The sequence below is a fragment of the Epinephelus fuscoguttatus genome, linkage group LG1 (genome assembly GCF_011397635.1).
Source record: "Epinephelus fuscoguttatus linkage group LG1, E.fuscoguttatus.final_Chr_v1".
Lineage (NCBI taxonomy): Eukaryota > Metazoa > Chordata > Actinopteri > Perciformes > Serranidae > Epinephelus > Epinephelus fuscoguttatus.
The window spans coordinates 7,679,045-7,700,318 of NC_064752.1; the positions used below are offsets into that span (position 1 = coordinate 7,679,045).

The 21,274-nt window shown below is 41.5% G+C and overlaps 1 protein-coding gene across 5 annotated transcripts in view; it reads right to left on the minus strand.

Moving 5' to 3' along the window:
- The window catches only part of ptprt (protein tyrosine phosphatase receptor type T), a 561,846-nt gene that overhangs the window by 142,565 nt on the left and 398,007 nt on the right, over window positions 1-21,274 (minus strand). Inside the window, exon 17 of one of the 5 annotated variants that reach the window (XM_049597460.1) lies at window positions 7,746-7,775. The exons of the other annotated variants lie outside the window; for them this stretch is intronic. Coding sequence (XP_049453417.1) covers window positions 7,746-7,775 — 30 coding nt within the window. The remainder of the gene's footprint in view (window positions 1-7,745; window positions 7,776-21,274) is intronic. 5 annotated transcript variants of the gene reach the window in all.

Sequence of the window (21,274 nt, forward strand, 5' to 3'; positions counted from 1 at the left end):
TTTGTGCTTAAACCTAGCCAAATATTAACCACAGCGTTGTCATAACATAAAACTAAGACTTTGAGAACGGTGAAGTTTCAAAGCACCCACTTAATATAAACTGTACAAATGTAACAAATTCATGTTTTCCAGAAATGTACAAAGACATTTATTCTGGCAGTTGGGTTTCCTTTACTGTAATATGAGAGCACATAATAATCTGCACTTACTGTGCACATTTTTATCTACAGTCTTTGTGTGTGTGTGTGTGTGTGTGTGTGTGTGTATGTGTGTGTGTGCGCGCACCACTGCATTTGTAGAGCGTTCTCTGGGTCAGGAAGCAATAAGCGAGAGGTCAGCTGTGGAGGCAACATCTCTTTTCATCCCTATCATTCCACTGGCTCACAGAATACTGGCAATAATAAGCGTGTGTGACCCAACGATATTCGGAGATATGAAATTAAAGTGGTATCATTGTATACTGTGTGTGTGTGTGTGTGCGTGTGTGTGTCTGGGATCAGATGATGAGCTGTACTTGCCCTTGAGTACTTTTACAAGCAATTCAGCAAAGAGACAACGGAATGAAAAATAACAAAGATTATAAAACCAGAAACAAAGCAGCGGGTACAAAAAGAACGAGGGAGCAGGTAAACAAATCAAACATCCATCCATTCATCAGCTGTACTTGCTTATCCTTCAGAGAGTCATGGGACAAATGACATACTTCAAGAATAAACAAGAAAATGAGGGGGCAAAAAACAACCTGGGAAACAAGAGGGAGAGAGGGTGCTGGAGAGAAAAAGAAGTGCATGACAGAAAAGGAGGAATGGCCTGGCAAAGTTTCTCCCATAATAATTTCCCTCCATCAACCCCAGATTCAACCTTCCTCTACTCCTCGCCAATTTACAGGCAACGGAGCCTCAAAACCTCCTGCGTGATTGGAGCTTAGAGTGGCCTATTCCTGGCTATCTGACTGCACTTTGACAGAAAGTGGGCAGGAGACGTGGAGGAGGAGGTGAGCAAAGAAAGGAGAGCCAAATGGAAAAGATGAAGAGATGGAGAGAGAGAATGAGGAACAACGAGAGTGAAGAGGAAAGATAACGGTGGGAAGATAAGGAGGGAAAAGGGGAAGAAGATGACGGAGGTGACAAACACTGAAGAGAATAAAGCGAAAGGAGGAAAAAACCAACAGAAATGTGTGACTCGCGGGAAGAGAAAGGGCCTTCTCCTCCCCCCTCCTTCTCCGCACCTCTACCTATCACACATTTATCCCGTTAATGGACTCGTTTAAATGACAGATTCCTTGCATATTGTAAGTGGCACTGAGCACGACATAATCCTTCTTTAATGAATGTCACGGCGGCAGTTCATTAAGCACTAAGGTTACCCCGCCGGGTGCCGACCGCGGTGAGAATCATGGACTACTTTGTGCCCCCGGCGACGTTAATTGCAGGCCGTTTGATGTGTCGATAATGAGGGATGCGTGGTGGATACGTTGTTTTTTTTGGGGGGGGGAGAGAGCTTCCTCTGATGGGTTGGAGAGGAGTCGTTATTACTGAGACACGAGATGAGACGGATGGAATGAGGCGAAGCGGTGGTACTTTTGGTGAACTCTTGAGCAAAAAAAAGAAAATGAAAAAGAAGAAGCTTTTAATTCTTGCTCATTTGATATATTAGGTGTCATGAGTACTTGAAGGGTTCATTTCCCAAAAGCTGGATATCCAATTAGTGAAATTCATTAGTGGGGTTCATCGTTGAGTGTTTCTAAAATCTAGAAGATGCAGTTTTGTGGATTTTTGTGCTTTAAGTAAAGTTTCCCATTAAGTTACCTCTTTGTCAAACAGTACTTGTTTTCATTGTGTGCTATTGATCACCCAAATACTGTTTACTGTTTAACTCGTTTAACTCGACAGTATTTGATGAAGGTCATCCTGTAATAGCCGCTCCAATATTTAAGCCTGTGAGTATAAGCCATTTTTTCTTTTACTGATTTCTTTTATTTACAGGGTTATGGCATGATAATCACACGTTAGTCGGCAGGCATGTGCACAGGTAGACCCCAGGTGATGTTCAAGCACCTGCCCTTCTGACCTCTGACTAGATAAAAGATTTCTTTTGTATTTCTTTTTCTAATGTGACATTTTTGTTTTTGAATTTGGCCCATTGCATCAGTTCTCCATTATAATCATGTTGTCACGCCTGACAACCACATTTAATTAAACATATCATTCTGCCAGACCACAAGAGCTCCCACCCCTCCCTCATCAACGGCCCTTGTCGCAGTCACCACAGTTAACGCGCTTAAATCAAACACCCTGCAGAGCAGCATCCACGTCTCCCTGTGACCTGGCTTCATGGGCAGCCAGGTAACCATAGTGTTTGCCCTGAGCCTCAGTTTGTCACTGTTGTGAGATTAAACTATTAAAACTTCTCAATACAGCCAGCAAAATTTAGACAATAACAACAAGTATGCTAGTCTGGTGCAAAATCACCAATCTCCAATTCTCTGGGTGACTCTAGTTCACCAACTGCCCAGTGTGACTTACTTCCACCACCACCTCCATATGCCTTTAAAAACCAAATCTCAACTCAAAATAATGTTTAGACCTCCCACTCCACGGCCTTGATAATTCATTTAAATAAGTTTAAAATGCAGTTTGCATGTGTCTTGTGCTGCAGGCGTCTGTTCTCTGGGATTCTTCATAAATATTTACAACTTATTTGGAGGGTAAGTTTCAGTATGTAACTACTCAGTGAAATCACAGTGGTTTTCTTGTATACACAAACTTTATTGTTTACAAATTCTTGGGCGGTAGATTGCAATTGAAGGGTATACTATGCAGTATTGTCAGTTCTTGCTTGCCAGTGAAAGTGAAAGTAAAAACCAACCCCAGATTCACTCTCGTTTGGTGTTTTGCCTTGCTATGTTTTGGTGCTTTATCTCTTGGATGAGTGCTGCATAGTCTGGCACCTGGTCGCCACCTTACTTGAGCACTGCTGGGTTACACGCATATGAATGTCCTGAAGACAAAAAATAAGAAAAAGTACACAAGCAGAGGGAAGAGTGTCTGCAGGAAAATAAGTGAAAACTGCGTAGTATATCTTTAACAAAGGAAACAAAGAAAATCTGTTTGATTTATTTAACATGGTTATAATAATATTTCTCAAGAGCCCAAGAATGCAACCTGTTAAAGAGTCATAGAAGAGATTTGTGCCATCAGTTATTGAAATGCTGTCGACACTATGGATGACTCAAAATTGTGTCAGTCAAACCGGATTTGGCCGTTTAATATGAATCATCAGGGTGACATCAACATTTACTCAATATAGCAAACAAGCCCCTTAAGCACTCTGAGCTAATGTGTACAAACTAAACTAACATATTTTACAGACACTAGATATCAGACAAAAGCCAGAGAATATATTCTACTAAGTTGCTGTAAGCTGCGACCGTCATTATCGGTTACCAGTATTCTCATCTTAAAAAGTGGTTGCACAGAGGGCACTGCATTTATTTTAGCAGAAGTCCGGCACGTTAACGGGGCAACCTCAAGGCGTCCAATCAAACAAGGGGAGCGACATTTGTCTCACTAGTCGAGGGAGTGACAGACCTCCCGTATATGGCTGGAACAGCCTCAGCCAGTCAAATGGCAGCTAGATAGCGCAAATATCCCCGAGCCATCCCCAGCCAGCGCTGCAGTCAGACAGGCAGTCAGTCACTTCAGGATGACAGCGTTTGCTCCAGAGGAGGCTGCAGGCGAAGCCCAAACAAACTTTCATCTGCGTATCACAGGATTTAGAGGCCGACCCAGCGAGGGAGGGAGAGATTGAGGGATACAGAGGGGTGAAGAGAGAGAGAGAGAGAGAGAGAGAGAGAGAGAGAGAGTATAGATACACACACACACACACACTGCAGGAGTCGTGCACAACTTTAAATCCCTCTCTCATCTGACAGTAAACATCCTTGGGCTGTGTGTATGTACATGTGTGTGTGTGTGTGTGCGTGCATCTGCACACGTGTGTGTGTGTGTGCAGCTGCTATTTTGTGTTATAATTTCTGACTGTGTGTGTGCTTTGTTTTTCTTTCAGATCTTAAGAAAAAAAACAGAACTCATTGATTTTTATTTTCCTTTTTAATTTTAATTAATGATTTACGACACATTTGTTTTTATAATATGAAACACGTATTTGTGTCTCTGCTTTGTAGCTTCCCCTCTGTCGCACTGCTTGTCTTTATAAATGGTACTATCATGGAACGGGGGAAGACAGAATTGTCTCGCCTCAATGCTGGCAGCAGAGGTAGGAACAGCACCGATCAACATCTGTGTAAAGCCCAATTCAGACCAAAGATTTGCAACGAGATAAGTTGAAACAGACAACTACTTGCATTCTAAAAATCTGCTGTTTCACACTAATGTAACTAGATGAGATGGTGTATCATCTCTATGCAACAACTCTGTGCTTCTGTTCTGATTTCCAGCTTTTCAGATTTGTTTTGTGGCTGAATATAATTTGTAGCATCTGAAAATATGAATGAGTACAGCGATAATGAGATACGTAGTATAAATAACCAGCACAAACTAAGTATATACGCACATAAATCGAGCTGCAGCAGCGACCCGCCATCTGAGGGAAGCAGAGAACTTGGTGGGGACGGAGCACCTGCAGCAGCGAGTGAACACGCTGCCTGTGGTCATATTGACTTGACCAGCGGACTTCACTAAAAGCTGACTGGATGTAGAAACAGGAGATGTGTTTTACATTCTAAAACCAGGTGCAGGTGACACCATCAGCCGGCTTGAGTCGAGCTCAGACCAGCCAGTTCACACCGCTGCAACTTTTCTCTGCAACATTATAAAACTGTTTCGTCTTGTTGTGAATCTTTGGTCTGAAATGGGCTTAAAAGGGACGACTGGCAGGATGGGACCATGAACTGGATGGGTGTGATGTTTTGACGACATGTTATGTGTGCAGCCCAGTGCCGGGAGATTCAAAACACAGCTAAAAGCCGTTAGCAGCTAACTCGAAGAAGAACAACAGCAGCTTTCACAAAATCAGGACACAATGAGGGCTAGATCGATGGCTACATACTGGGGACGGTAAATGATTGTTATTGCCATATTATGCCTCTTATTCTTTAGAAAGTGCTGCTGACACGTGTGTTATATCTCACACAACAGGCTGATGATATGGTGGCAAATGTCAGGCCAGTCATGCCCTTTTTATCATGGTAAGGCTGGTCTGCTATCTAAAATCATACACTGGCGATCATGGTGTTTGGTTCTGTGTAAAAAAGCAAATGTGGCTTAATGAGGGGACTTTGTAGTGACTTCTGTGTAAAAAGGGCTTTGTTCATTAACACTGCTGTATTGCACTTTGTAACCTTGTTTTCTATTTTCTATGATTTTGTTTTTTAAGGAACCAGAGTCCAAACATTGCTAGACTTTTGATGCTGGTACCAACATCAATATTTGAACATAAAATGATTAGCTAAAATTAGAAAAATGAAAATATCTAATATTGATGTAACAGCCAACATTCAGTTTTGAATATAAACACATTATTTTTTGGAATCTACGTAGAAACAGTGAAGAAACATGCCTCCCAACAGCACCAGCTACCAGCAGCTTTGCCTGTGTGTGTGTGTGTGTGTGTGTGTGTGTTGTACGTTTGGTACTTGAGGTATGTGTGTTAGTGTTTATGATTCTGAATATATCTTTTTTTATGTGTTGGTGTGTATGTGTGTGCAAAGTAGGCGCATTGAAAGTCAATAAGCAGTGTGTCTTCATTTTTTTTCTGCCGAAACAAATTAAACACTGCGGAGAGAGTGGAAAAGCAGCAAACCCGCAGTGACGGCTGCCACCTTTCTAATTGTGTCAGTTTCTGGGTGTAAAGAAGTAATTTCTGGTTGGGTCAAACAGCCTCAGGGTGGCTGTTTTAAGAAGAAGTGGTGGCATGTGATGACTGTTCCGCTCAGTTAGGACTCCGCTGCAGATTTGGAGTAAATTTTCAGATGCTTTGAAGACAGCTGGAGAAGCAGGGATTTTCAGAAATACTCTGCAGGGATTTGTAGGTGAGCTCGGGGCAACAGTATGTCTGTGTTTGTGCAACTTTGCCAGGGTGTGTATTTGTAAGTGTGTGAGCCTGTACGTGCTTGTGCATGTATGAAGAGACAGCTATAATAGCTCTTCATTAGAATTGGTTAATAAGCAGGAAATGGCCACTTGGTGGAGAAGATAACAGTGAATTACATTGACCTTTTAGGGTGAGACACTTTAAGAGACGGACCGTGCAAACAATGCAGATGAAGTCCGACTGAAAATTCGCCTTCACCACCAAACTAATGGAGTTAAATCACATGTCCCTGTCCAGAGAACCTTCAGCCAGCCAATATACTCCGTGCACTCATCAATTAGAGGAGTGCTTTGCTACACGGTGCGTGTCTGATAATGTGACGTGTCTCTGTCACATCTAGAGTTTCAAAAATCTGCACGGAAAGTTTCAGAAAGACAGTCCTTTACTAAAAACTACTGCTAAATTGTCCTTGAGAGAATTTATCCAGCAACTCCTCCAACAGAAATGATCTGTCACTAATAGTGGGTGTGTGTAACTTGGTGATGATATTTGCAAGGTCTAAGATGTGACTTTCAGGACACAGGATTCAGTACATTTTCTTGGCTAACCACTTGCTCCCTGCATATTTGCTAAACTTCAATGGGAAGTTTTTAAAAGTTGCTATAGAGAATCAGCCCCTATGATTCCTTGTATGAATTACAAGCACAACTTTCGATGGGAATGGGTGTTTTCCAATGGTAACGATAAGATAACTGTACACCAATCCTCTTTCATAGAGCTATTGTAATAAGAAACACGTGAAACACACCACCTGCTGCACCTCTGACTGAATAATGTGATCATTGCTGCATTTGCAGGAAGGATTGTTGCATCAAAACTGCATATTTATGCCAAACATTACATTTTTCTAACCATAACTAAATGTTTTTTGTGCCAAAACCTAACAACATGTTAACAACAGCACTGCTGCAACATAAAGAAACATAAAGTTTCTGTAGAATCATGACATAATAACATACGAATGCAATATATCTGTGGTTTGTGGAAATGAACAATGCCAATTTATTCTGGCGATTTGATGTGATTTGGACTTAATTAAATGTATGTAAGCTAGCACTGATTTGAAAACAGTTATGGGTACCATATTTGGTAAAACAATGGCGATGGCTGCCAGATCAGTTTATCCAATGCAAGCTGCTGAAAGTGTTGATGCTTATAGTTTTACAGCACAACAGTGTGGGCTATGCTGTACCACTGAAATGAATTTATATTCTCTCAGAATTATTATTTATTGCCACCTGCCAAATGGCTTATTGTGCCTGCAGGCTGCTGAGTTTGTCTACCAGGCATCAAGTCAAAGTTTGTCTCTGGCAGGTAGTCCTGCAGACCTTTTATCATGCACTGCAAATATTTAATTGGCTGGCAACGTAAACAAACAGGTGAAATGTGAATTCTATTATGGCCAGAGGAAGTTTTTCTGTCAGCATGTTGTCAGCGTGTCTTTAGGGTTTTGAATATTTTGGAGAGGCAACAGTGTATGTCCTCAAATTCATTGTGGGATTAAATATGACACAAGTCAAACAGGATGCAGGAAAACAAGAAAAAATGTTAACAGAAATCAGAAGCTTGTCATACGGAACAAATAATGGGTTGAGAAAAGGAGTTATTCCTGATGTGAAATCTCTACTTACAGGTAATAAGAGTAGGAATAAGCATGTCTTCTGAAGCATGGTGAGGTGAGGCCGATGATGACAACAGAGCAAAACCCAGAAGAAGGACAAACACATTGGATTAGTTCATGGTTTGAATGAAAAACTGTCTCTGACTCGTAAACATTTTAAACTAACAGGCTACATGTTTTATCCTCATGTGTTTTAGTTGCTCTTCTGATCCACCTGCTCAACCTGTACATCTGTGTCTATTTGTCTGTTTATGTGTCCTCGAGAAAACCTGTGAAATATTCTGCTGTCTATCAACTTTGTCTCTCTGGATTTGTCTCATAAAGCTTTTTCAGACGCTGAGTGGTTGCCTGTCAGTCTGACAGTCTGACAGTGTGTCTATCTCGTTGTGTGGCCATGTGCTGAGATTTTCTATGCTGCCAGTCAGGTCAATATGTTTGTCTATTTCAGTCTACTATTGTTACAAGAAGAATCTGTTTGGAGGCTCATCACACCATCTAGAGAAGATTTTACAGGCAAGACTTGGCTGAAATCCTCCTCTGTAAATCAGCTGTGACATGGTCAGCAGTCAATCAAATAAATTAGAGGTAATGAGGTGCTCTATGGCTTGTGAAATGATCGTTTCACTCACCCAAAAAATTGCACTTTTTTCCACTGGAGATTGGCCTGTTCGTTAACTTTGATTAAAACATAGACATCATAAGTATCCATCATTCACACTTATGCTCCAAGCTAATGCTTTATCAAACACTATACTGAGTAACAGCAGTTAATAGTATGATTGGTATTATTCAAATGAGGGCAATAACATGACGGCAATAAAACAGTATCAGAGGTTTTAAACATACACTGAAAATCTACAAACTTCAAAATTAGCAAAAATGAAAAGTCAGGTAAAAAAAGAAGTATTCATCCAGTTTGCCATCACGGACCATTTTGAGTTTGAGGTGGTGGAAAGTAATCTATTGCAGTTCAAAAGAGATATATATTTATTTATGACCATAGCAGGGCTGGGCGATATGGCTTAAAAATAATATTGCAGTATTTTTAGGCTATTTTGAAATCTCCTCTTAACTACTGTAGACTACTCAAATGCAAAAATATTAAATGAACTACAGTTAAGATAAAGTTAAATAAAGTAGCTAGTGCCATGATAAAGTTGGAGAAAGTATTGTTATAATAAAGTTAAATAAAATGCTATTATAATATGAATGAATAAATGTTGTTATAACTACATAAATCCCAGCAGAACCACTGTTGCTTTTAAATTGATGCACCTGAGTCATCTCGGGCCAAAAGTGTTGTTTCTGTGAACTTGAAGCTTCCAGTCAACAGTTTGATGTCAGCAGTTAGCAGGAAGTTAGGTGTTACTGCAGCACCTTTCAGCATACAGTACAGGCCAAAAGTTTGGACACACCTTCTCATTCAATGCGTTTTCTTTATTTTCATGACTATTTACATTGTAGATTCTCACTGAAGGCATCAAAACTATGAATGAACACATGTGGAGTTATGTACTTAACAAAAAAAGGTGAAATAACTGAAAACATGTTTTATATTCTAGTTTCTTCAAAATAGCCACCCTTTGCTCTGATTACTGCTTTGCACACTCTTGGCATTCTCTCCATGAGCTTCAAGAGGTAGTCACCTGAAATGGTTTCCACTTCACAGGTGTGCCTTATCAGGGTTAATTAGTGGAATTTCTTGCTTTATCAATGGGGTTGGGACCATCAGTTGTGTTGTGCAGAAGTCAGGTTAATACACAGCCGACAGCCCTATTGGACAACTGTTAAAATTCATATTATGGCAAGAACCAATCAGCTAACTAAAGAAAAACCAGTGGCCATCATTACTTTAAGAAATGAAGGTCAGTCAGTCCGGAAAATTGCAAAAACTTTAAATGTGTCCCCAAGTGGAGTCGCAAAAACCATCAAGCGCTACAACGAAACTGGCACACATGGAAAGGAAGACCAAGAGTCACCTCTGCTTCTGAGGATAAGTTCATCCGAGTCACCAGCCTCAGAAATCGCAAGTTAACAGCAGCTCAGATCAGAGACCAGATGAATGCCACACAGAGTTCTAGCAGCAGACCCATCTCTAGAACAACTGTTAAGAGGAGACTGCGAATCAGGCCTTCATGGTCAAATAGCTGCTAGGAAACCACTGCTAAGGAGAGGCAACAAGCAGAAGAGATTTGTTTGGGCCAAGAAACACAAGGAATGGACATTAGACCAGTGGAAATCTGTGCTTTGGTCTGATGAGTCCAAATTTGAGATCTTTGGTTCCAACCGCCGTGTCTTTGTGAGACGCAGAAAAGGTGAACGGATGGATTCCACATGCCTGGTTCCCACTGTGAAGCATGGAGGAGGAGGTGTGATGGTGTGGGGTGTTTTGCTGGTGACACTGTTGGGGATTTATTCAAAATTGAAGGCACACTGAACCAGCATGGCTACCACAGCATCCTGCAGCGACATGCCATCCCATCCGGTTTGCGTTTAGTTGGACGATCATTTATTTTTCAACAGGACAATGACCCCAAACACACCTCCAGGCTGTGTAAGGGCTATTTGACCAAGAAGGAGAATGATGGAGTGCTGTGGCAGATGACCTGGCCTCCACAGTCACTGGACCTGAACCCAATGGAGATGGTTTGGGGTGAGCTGGACCGCAGAGTGAAGGCAAAGGGGCCAACAAGTGCTAAACACCTCTGGGAACTCCTTCAAGACTGTTGGAAAACCATTTCAGGTGACTACCTCTTGAAGCTCATGGAGAGAATGCCAAGAGTGTGCAAAGCAGTAATCAGAGCAAAGGGTGGCTATTTTGAAGAAACTAGAATATAAAACATGTTTTCAGTTATTTCACCTTTTTTTGTTAAGTACATAACTCCACATGTGTTCATTCATAGTTTTGATGCCTTCAGTGAGAATCTACAATGTAAATAGTCATGAAAATAAAGAAAACGCATTGAATGAGAAGGTGTGTCCAAACTTTTGGCCTGTACTGTAAATATTTACTCACTATAAGCTGTAAACAAACGAACAGTTCACCAGTTCATATATTAATAGTATTTGCTGGTTGTAGTGGTGCTCCATGGTCGCAAAATGTTACTAAATGGTTGCGGTCAGGAGCCCTGCAGATATGAAACACGTCTCCTTACACTATCATTAAACTGTTACTGCAGTGACAAACGTGAGGATTTATTCACTGTACACTGGTAACAAACTAACAGCTCTCCAGTTCATTTATAAATGATATTTGCTGGTAGCAGAGGTGCTCCATGGTCACAAAATGTGACTAAATAGTCGCGGTCTGGAGCCCCACAGATACAAAATACACTTGCTCCATCTGCTTACACTGTTGTTAAACTGTTGCCACAGTGACATTAAACATAGGATTTATTCACTGTGTGCTGGAAACAAACTAACAGCTCTCCAATTTATTCATTAATAATAGTTGGTAGTCGAAGAGGTGCTCCATGGCTGCAAACTGGGACTGAATAGTAGTGGTCAGGAGCCCCGCGGATAAGACACACGCTGCGCCTGCTCACACATTACTGCTCAGGACAAAGTGAATTGGATGGGTGGAGGAGTGTGAGTCTTGCTTTATTTGTGTGTGTCTGTGAGATGAAGCGAGCCACTGGAGAGAGCAAGAGAACGGAAACGCTGAAGTTAGTGGCTTAAAAAAAGGAGAACTATGTGGCAATTTATACTCAATGTTCAGGATACACTAATTCTATATATCCCACGTAGAGCAAGCTGCAATACTTTGAGTATATTTGATATATCGTCCACCCCTGCATCATAGTACACAAAAGTATGTCCATAAACACTTCAAAATCTGACAAGTTGATTTTACCAAAATAATATGGTAAAGGTAAAATTTTCTGATAAAGAAAACACATAGTAAGACTAATAGTCTGTCTACTTAGCTTTTTCAAAGTAACCAGTTTCCAAGATATTTTTAAGTAAGATCACTTCATCAGATTTTACAGTGTACAACACTTTGTGTCTTCAGCACGAAACTACATCATTTAAATAAATAATAAATATAAAAATATACAAATATTAAATGTTACTGCCTTCAGCTGTTACTCAACACAGTGTACGATAATGTGATAGCATGGAGCACCGGAACCACTGGGCTACTGGGAATACATGGATATTTCACTGTCTATGTTCTCATCACCTCAAACTAAACTTTTTATATTAGTGTTTAATAAGTTTAATAATTAATATATTGTAGTCTAGTGGGGGGGGGGGGGGGGGTTAAAGCAAAAATGAATAAAAATACCAAAACAAAAGAGTGCACATCTGAAGCCTCCATCACCAACAGGCTGGTCAGTGGACAGATATGAGATGAGAAATGACAGAGAAGAGCAAAAGTTAGAAGACAGAAGTTTGTTAGAGGAACAAATGGAAGCAGACATGATTCTTTAGATGAAGAGAGTGTGTTGTTTCATAAAGATAGTTTTACCCTGGTTTACGGGGCTAATTCACACAAAAAGCAGCACAAAAAAATATTATTGTAGTTATTATTATCAGTAGTAGTATTAGTATAGTGTAGAATGTATTTCTTAAATTGTTCTCTGGAATTACACAAACTGCAAAGTAGAAAAAAATAATGAAATTAAAGAGAAGATAAATCAAAATAAGATAATAAAACACAACCAAACTAAGCCAAGAAAGTTTCGCTCAAGTGTTTACACCAAAAAAATCTTTTGTCCTTCCCTTCTGCCCTTTACTTGATAGCTCAGCCACAGATCTATACCCCTGCATTCAACTTGACCAATATCTCATTCATCCATATGTGTGTGTGTGTGTGTGTGTGTGTGTGTGTGTGTGTGTGTGTGTATCTGGCTGTGACACTGGACTCCCTGCGGCAGCTCTGTAATGGCTTGTTGGCAACTTTTCCCCCTGGCATGCACCCTTCGTCTGGTGAGAGATTGGGATCTCATAGTATCTAAGGCACACGACAACACACACACACACACACACACACACACACACACACACACACTGCACCAGACTGAGTTTCAATACGAGGGGAAAGTCAAGCAGGCCTGAGAAGGATCAATATTTCCGTTCCTATTTATAGAAGAGCAGACCTCACACACACACTACTACAGACTGCATCTATCTATCTATCTATCTATCTATCAGAGAATTTAAAATTGAGAGAAGGAGAGAGACGGCTGACACAAGCGTATTCTGCTCACACACACACTGCTCTTTTATTTCAATAGCCTTTATACATACACACGTCTCCACACTACACACTACTTAACACACCTGTGCACACACACACACACCCACCGTTCACACCAAACTTTTTTCAAAAACCTACCTATGCACACACACACACACACACACACACACACACATATGTGCACACTAACACACACACACACATTCTCCGTCATACCCATAACCCTCTTTAAGGGCTGTGCTGACATTGTCCTTATGATATTAATAAAGCGCAGAGCGCTGAGAGCCCGGCTGTAAAAGCCACAGCCGTTAAAACTGGTCATAAATATTAATATGGCATTGAAAAAACACTCCACCAGGTTGTGCACGGCGCTGTGTGAGTGTGCGTGAGTATGTGTGTGTGTGTGTGTGTGTGTGAGAGAAGAGATAGCGTGGAGAAGATATGTGTGAGTGAGCGGTGATGTATTCATCACACGATAATGATGACAATATGTTTGTACTTATGTGATTTGATGTTTGTGTGTTTATGTGTCCGTGGACATTTTGGGAACAATTATGATTCACGGATTGATTGTTGGTCAGTGAGGGCTGTGGATCTCTTCAGGACTGTTATAAGGAATGTGTTTTATAGTGCAGCAGCTCTGAAACAGCACAACATGGCGATACAGATCAGAAAATGGGTTGGGATCAGTTACAGGAAGCTGACAAACAGAAATTAGAATCTAGTGGATGAAGAGGGGCAGTGACTCAGTGTCTGTGCACTTTCCATCTAGGAACACTTGGAGTAAAGTCTGAAGACTGAGACACAAAAAAGTGGCTTTTTAATCAGAAACTGATCCCAACGAACTGGCGGCCTAACCAACAGTGAACCCCTCTGCTGTACTGGACCTATTAGTGATGTGCGGGTCGAGCCACGGGCTGAGGGCTCGGGCGGTTTGGGTAAGCTTGTTAGAAAATATTGCGGGTTCGGTCGGGCAGGTCATAAAGTGCAAAGCAGTGTTCTGTTCGGAGTCAGTTATTATAACTTACAGAGAGATGGTGCAATAATCCACCATCCACCTTCTCCTCACGTCACTCTGTCTGTTTCACACAACAAGCAGCATCAGCCCTGCTGTGTTCAGTGTTTTTGTTATTCAGCTTTTGACCAGGAAAATCTGAAGTCTGACATATTTAAATCTCTCTGGTCATGATGTCTGGTGAAATTATTTTCTTCACCAAAAATATAGGCCTAACACCATGTCCTAACAGCAAGCAAGTGTGGCTCTAGATTCGCGACAAGATGAGTTGAAACCAACCTGGTCTCACTCCGAAGTCGTAGAAATCCTGCGCTACAATGACTTGTGGCATCAGAAACTGACAAAAAAGCCATCCTTAAACATCGGCATGATACACGGCCAGGCGCCGTTATAGTTTAATGGTGCTCAGAGGCGTCAGAAGGAAACATGGTGGGACATGAACGAAAGTTAAGGCGACGAAAGTCCGAGTAGGGCAGGTGGAAGGGGTGGTGGATGGGTCCAACAAACACTGACCTTCAACCAGGAGAGTGGTGTTCATGTCCCGCAAGATCATAAAGCCAAACCCTGTCCTTTTTCCTAAACCTAACCATGTGCGCTGGTTATTGAAGGCAAAAAAAAAAAGCCAATTTGCTGTGTTTTACTGACGCAGTGCTTTTATTTTGAAAGAGACTGTATATAAATGGTAAATTTCCTGTCGATATGTGACGAGGTCGGAGTGAGAATATGTTGTTGAACCAGGCAACTACCTGCAATGTGCCGTTCTGCAACGTTCTAAAAACCTGCCGGTTCACACCGACACAATTACATGAGACAGTGTATCATCTCTATGCAACAACTCTCTGTACTTCCGTTCTAACTTGCAGCTTTTCAGGTTTATTTTGCGGCTGAATATAATTTGTAGCTTCTTAAAATATGAATGAGGATAGTGATAGTGAGATACTGGCTACAGTTGCATTTGTAGTGGTGATGAAACGGTGAAAAAACCCAGAAAATAAACAAGCATCAAATGGACTGTATTCATAATAAATACGCCACAATAATATTAATTACCACCCACTGTCTGACAAAAACAGAGGGCTTGGGTGAGGAAGAGCACCTGCTGCAGAAAGCGAACCCGCCCTCTATGACAGCAGACTTCACTACAAGCTGATTGGCTGTTGAAACAGGTGAGTTGCAGGTGACACCATCAGCCATTTTGAATCAAGCTCAGACTGGCCCCTGTAACTTTTCTCTGCAACGTTCTAAAATGGTTTTGTTTCGTTCCATATTATTGGTCTGAACTGGGCTTAAGATGCAGCTATGTAAAAGATGGGTGAATGTCCACCGTTTTTTCATGATTTATACTTTTGAAAAGAGAAAACACACATTTTATATTGTGATAATTACTGGACTGACACACAAGAAGAAGCTCATAAGCAGAAACTTTGAGGTCCTGTTTCTGGGTTTACAGTTCAGTATCGGGTCATTGATTGATTTTATGTCAGGGCTGCAGCACACTTGGATCACTACAGATGAGCAGTATGGAGATACTTTGTGGATTCAATTTTGTGTTCTTGGACGTTAGTCTGGGGCGCCGTCTGCCATTAGGTGTGCTAGCCACTCCCTCTGCCGATCTCCGCAAGGGATGTGAGCACTCTTAAACTTCACCAGGGCCTCCATCGGCATATGGGTGAGTAGATAATGGCTGAATTTTCATTTCTGGGTGCACTATCCCTTTAATGCACATGTTTACGGGTCAGGCGGGGCAGGTTGGCTGTTATAACGGGTCTGGTTGGGTTGGGTTTTAAAAAACCTTGACCACCTGCCCATCTGCACTACAGTTGGTGCTGATGCAGAAGTCTAGAAATTTTTAGCAAAAATTTGCTCCTTAGTTTTTCGTGTAGCAGGTAGAGCCTGGAAATCTTCTGCACTAAGATACTGACTGTTACAGTGTTTTGTAAAACATCACATGTATACGTGCACTAAAAACCCTTCAGTCATCTTAAAAGCTCCTTGAAAAGGCCATTTGAACCGCTTCATTTTCAGTGTCGACCTCACACTGCGCTTGAGTGTACAGTAGCTAAAAAATCCAAACAATACACTCAACACGACTCCACATGTTGTCTTTCTGGTTGTTTAATGGCATCATATTGTCTAACTGACACCCAATTGGTCTAAACTTAACATTGATCCCTCAGGGTGGAAACACAAACAGCATCAAGCAGGGCAGAGTTAGTGGCTTTCATCTGTTTTACATGAGAAGTGGTGTCATTATCAAGAGCACAAGAGAGCCAGGCAGAAGGTAAAGTTCAAAAACTTGAACTGAGACCTGGAAAAGTAGGAAAACTGTAGCACGGTAACCAATCAAAAATCAAATCTGTTCACTTTAAATAAATGTAATTTGGAGCTTTGTGTTTTTACACTAACAGGAGCAGGGGTGGGCTTTGACGCCAATTTGACCTAGTGGCAGAACTGTGGAATTACAACTTCCAGGTTGGAGCCCAAAAAGACTCAATCTTGTAGACTTAAAGCCTTTGCACACCAAGTCCATATTTTTCAAATGAGTTTTCCAATTGTTACGCAGAGAAACTTTGAACGCTGAGTCATTTTATTGTTCTATTCATTGCAAAAATTCACAATACAAGACACAATGGAGACACTTGGAGATACATTTGCTCCCTTGCATCTCTCCACTGGAGTTACCTCCCTGACTGTCGCCACTCTCACTCCTTGCCTCGCATTTGGCAGAGCAGCTTAAGGAGCTGAGCTGTCCTCCCTCTCTGTTTCCACACTGTCACTCACTCTGCCTGTGTGCGGACCACGTCCTCCTCCTCCTCATCACTCTCCTGAATATGACCTGATGAAGTGCCATCTGATTTATGAAGTGATACTGAGCAACCTGTTCCTATTTCTCGTTGCTGATGTATGTGTCCAGGTTACGCAACATTTTCGTCACTGCTTCTTTGTCAAACAGCTCTCTAAGGCTTTGGACAGACGAGAAAAAACACAACCTATTCGAAAAAGTTTGTTTTGGAGTCAGTGTGCAAACGTGATAGACTAGGGTGACCATATTTTGATTTCCAAAAAAGAGGACACTCGGCCGGCCACGACATAGCCTACTTAAATGATACTCGCAGTTTACTCGAAGATGCCTTATCATTTTAATATATTTAAAGTTTATATGTATGGATAGAAAATTCAGTTATATTACAAAATAATATCTCTCAAAGACAGAAATTCAGATAGGCCCCAATAAGGGGACACATATACACACTAGAGTGTGGTGATCTGAACCTGATGGCACCCGACGGGTCAGGCCGGGTTTGGTCAAAAATGTAGCTATAAATTGTATTCGGGCTCTGGTTGGATTCGGTCAGCTTTCAGTGAAAATGTAGTGTAAAAATAAATAAAATCCTGTTGTCTGTCCTGTTTATTGCTTGGGCACTGTTATTTACGTGACAACACCTGAACATAACACACACAGACACACACTGGCTGTTTGTTTCTACCTCTCTCCTCTCTGGAAGCCGCCCGCCTCCGCCTTGATTAAACGCTGAAAATAAAATAAAAGAGGGAGACAGGTTTTTCCTATTTTATCTTATTTTGTTTTATTTCTCCCTCTCCTCTCGCTGGAAGCGTCGGACCTCCCGCCTCCCGCTCCTGTCTCAAACACGGAAGTCTCCCTCTCCGCTGAGCACCCACGGCGCACGCCCGGCCTGTTAAATAGCCTGTAACTGTAACCACTGTGTGACACAAACTCAGTGCTTTGGTCATTAAATAATGTCGGGCTCGGTTCGGGTTCGGACAGAAATATGTGGCCCGTGCCGCACTCTAACACACACACACACAAACACACGGAAAACCGGACATTATCATCAGTTTATAAAAACCAGCCTAGGTCAGCCTATGATAGACACAATGTGATGTCATATTTATAATAAATGTGCAACAATTTTGGACGGAAAAATACTGACTTGGTGTGCAACAGCCTTTAAACTGTAAAAGAGACGTCTCTATATCATTCATTCATTCATTTTCCGTAACAGCTTATCCTGTTTGGGGTTGCAGGGGCCTATCTGTGCTGACATTGGGTGAGAGGCGGGTTACACCTTAAGACAGGTTGCTGGACTATCACAGCGTTCTCTAAACCAGTTGATACATTTTTTTGCCGTCACACCCTCCCCGAAAACGACTTGTTTCACTATCAGCATTCGATCCATTCAGAAAGTAAAGTGCATTTGGATAATTAGCTCTGTGTGCACCAGTGGCCAAGTTGGGAATATTTAACATCACGTCACCATAGCAACCAGTATACATTCTTGTACAAGGCTGTTTGTCATGGGTTTATGTGAACAGGTTCAGAAAGATAAAAAACAAATGATGCTAACCACCATATTTATATGACGACTGCAGTGTTTTTCTGTCTCTGTATGGATGGTGTCGACTTCACATAAACACACACCTGCTCACACACACACACTCCTGTACTCTGATATGATGGCCGGGGCTTATCTTAGCTTTGTATGAATGGTTTCTGCTGCAAACACACACTGCCATTTTCACATTGATATGACGGCTACAGTTTATCACCGGCTAATAAAAATACTATCAGCTGAAAAAATACTACACACACACACACACACACACACACACAACAAACATTTCAATGCGTATGTGATGTGTAACTTATCATGGGTCTGTGCTGGTTGTATTAGCCAACACCCTGTCACATATTTCACCAATAATATGATGGCTATAGTTTATCAGACATATATATGAATAGAGTGCCATGAAGGAATGTGTTTCCTTTTCTCTACAGGCTGCGTTAAGATGAAAAATACCTCACCTGCTGCATGAAAACACACTTCCTCTCTCACACACACATGCACGCAGGCTGACAATCTGTCATCGACACACTGACATACACCCGCAGGCTGCCATATGTATACAGTCACATAAGTGCACTAACATGAACATAAGGCCATTTACTGACACATGTTGCATCTGCATGTGCCTTATTAGCACTTCATCACAGCCAATTCAATAGACATGATGGGTGGAATACAAATGTGTGTATGTTAACACACACACACACACACACACACTGAAGATCAGCTAGCTGAGGGGTGGCAGGACGGCAAAATGAGGGGAAACCAGCCTCCTCCTCCATCTGCAAATATTTTGTACGTACTCTTCAGCGTGGCACACCCAGGTGCTCAATGGATGGCAGTATATCTATGGCGGTCAGTGTTCTTGTGGAACTGTGTAATAGTAAAACTGGAGTTGGCTGATAGATAGATAAGTGTTTAAATGGGGAAAAAAAATAAGGGTGACATGTTTTCTTCTCTATTAATAATCGAGTTAATTAGCGTTTTGTGACAATATGGATGTCTTCATGCTACGTGCATATGGACACATGTTCAGGGAAAACAATTATCACTACCTTTTTTCCCACTAAGAAAATGAGAAACAAGCTAAAACAGATCTTGATAATAAAAACTATGACCAAATCTATGTTTCATTTTCATTGATGAGACGAGACGAGATGAGACAAAAAAGTTAGTGGTAGACTATCGCCCGTGCATGTAACTATCTTCAAATGCTGCGTAAGTGACAGGCTGCTGAACTCCAGTAAATAGTCTGCGCCAGGATGTTTCGCTCGCTGCAGAATGGCACCAGCCGCCGGACTTCACAGCTGATTTCCACAGTATTCCACTCAGATCTGGACTTAAGGTTTGATTGCTGTTTTACAGGCAGGTAGGAGACGCTACACTGACAGATACTCACAGGTCGTTCACCTCGTGTTACTTGAGTGAGTTAAACACTGAAATGTTTTGTGTTAACTCGCTTCATATGTGCATATAATTCCGTCATACGTGCATGAAATCTCTAAAACTTGACTGAACTTCCACCAGTATGTCCTCGGCATCATATGTCCTTGGAGGATCACAATGCTGACTGGCTATCGCGACACAAATTGGTCACTTCAGTTCAGGATTTTCAACTCTAGTGAAAAAGCTAATGATGCAAAATCAGACTACTTGCTTATTTCACGCCGCTTTCACGTCCATCATGCTGCCTGATGGGCATTCGCATCTAATCATGTCTTTACATGTAATTCAGTCACATGTATTGTTTTCTTCGCGCCTGGTGTGAACGCAACATAACAGTTAATACAGGTCTCTTCCAATACACTACACAGTGTGTACTTCTGGCGGTGGTAACGCACTACTTGTAAATATAGATCTCAAGTACACCCACCAACCGTGAAGTCGATCAGATGTCAAGAAAATCAGGACATACAGACAGACTGACAGTCAAAAAGAGGCGGGGATGCTCCTTCCATTTTTGTTAGATACTGAGTCCTCTGGGACAAACATCACTGCCCAGACTGCTCAGACAACCTGTAAAAAACTCCACCACTCTATAGTTTATAGTATCTCGACCCTTTACTTTGACAGGAGAATGTTAAAGTTATTACCAAAGATTTCCAAGAGCTGCTCCTCCACTGTGAAGCACAAGCAGTTTTACAAAGCAGTAAAATGTTTGCTTCTTGATTTTTACCTCCAAATAATTTGGCTGTAGCTGAACTGTGGATTTGTTTACAACCTGTCTGACAGTCTGACAGCTTGCGTTGCCTGCTCTAATAGTCTGCATTGTACAGCTGTGTCTAGCAGAGCATCCCGGCTTCTCAGCAATTAAATTGGAGAGTAAAATGTTATCATAACCAACAGGAACGAGGCAGAACCACGAATAATAAGGCTCAGGTTGTTAACAGGAGATTGTTTTCTGAAGTGTTCTTGGTCCATGTACCAGTTTACATACAGTACAGGCCAAAAGTTTGGACACACCTTCTCATTCAATGCGTTTTCTTTATTTTCATGACTATTTACATTGTAGATTCTCACTGAAGGCATCAAAACTATGAATGAACACATGTGGAGTTATGTACTTAACAAAAACAGGTGAAATAACTGAAAACATGTTTTATATTCTAGTTTCTTCAAAATAGCCACCCTTTGCTCTGATTACTGCTTTGCACACTCTTGGCATTCTCTCCATGAGCTTCAAGAGGTAGTCACCTGAAATGGTTTCCACTTCACAGGTGTGCCTTATCAGGGTTAATTAGTGGAATTTCTTGCTTTATCAATGGGGTTGGGACCATCAGTTGTGTTGTGCAGAAGTCAGGTTAATACACAGCCGACAGCCCTATTAGACAACTGTTAAAATTCATATTATGGCAAGAACCAATCAGCTAACTAAAGAAAAACGAGTGGCCATCAAAACTTTAAATGTGTCCCCAAGTGGAGTCGCAAAAACCATCAAGCGCTACAACGAAACT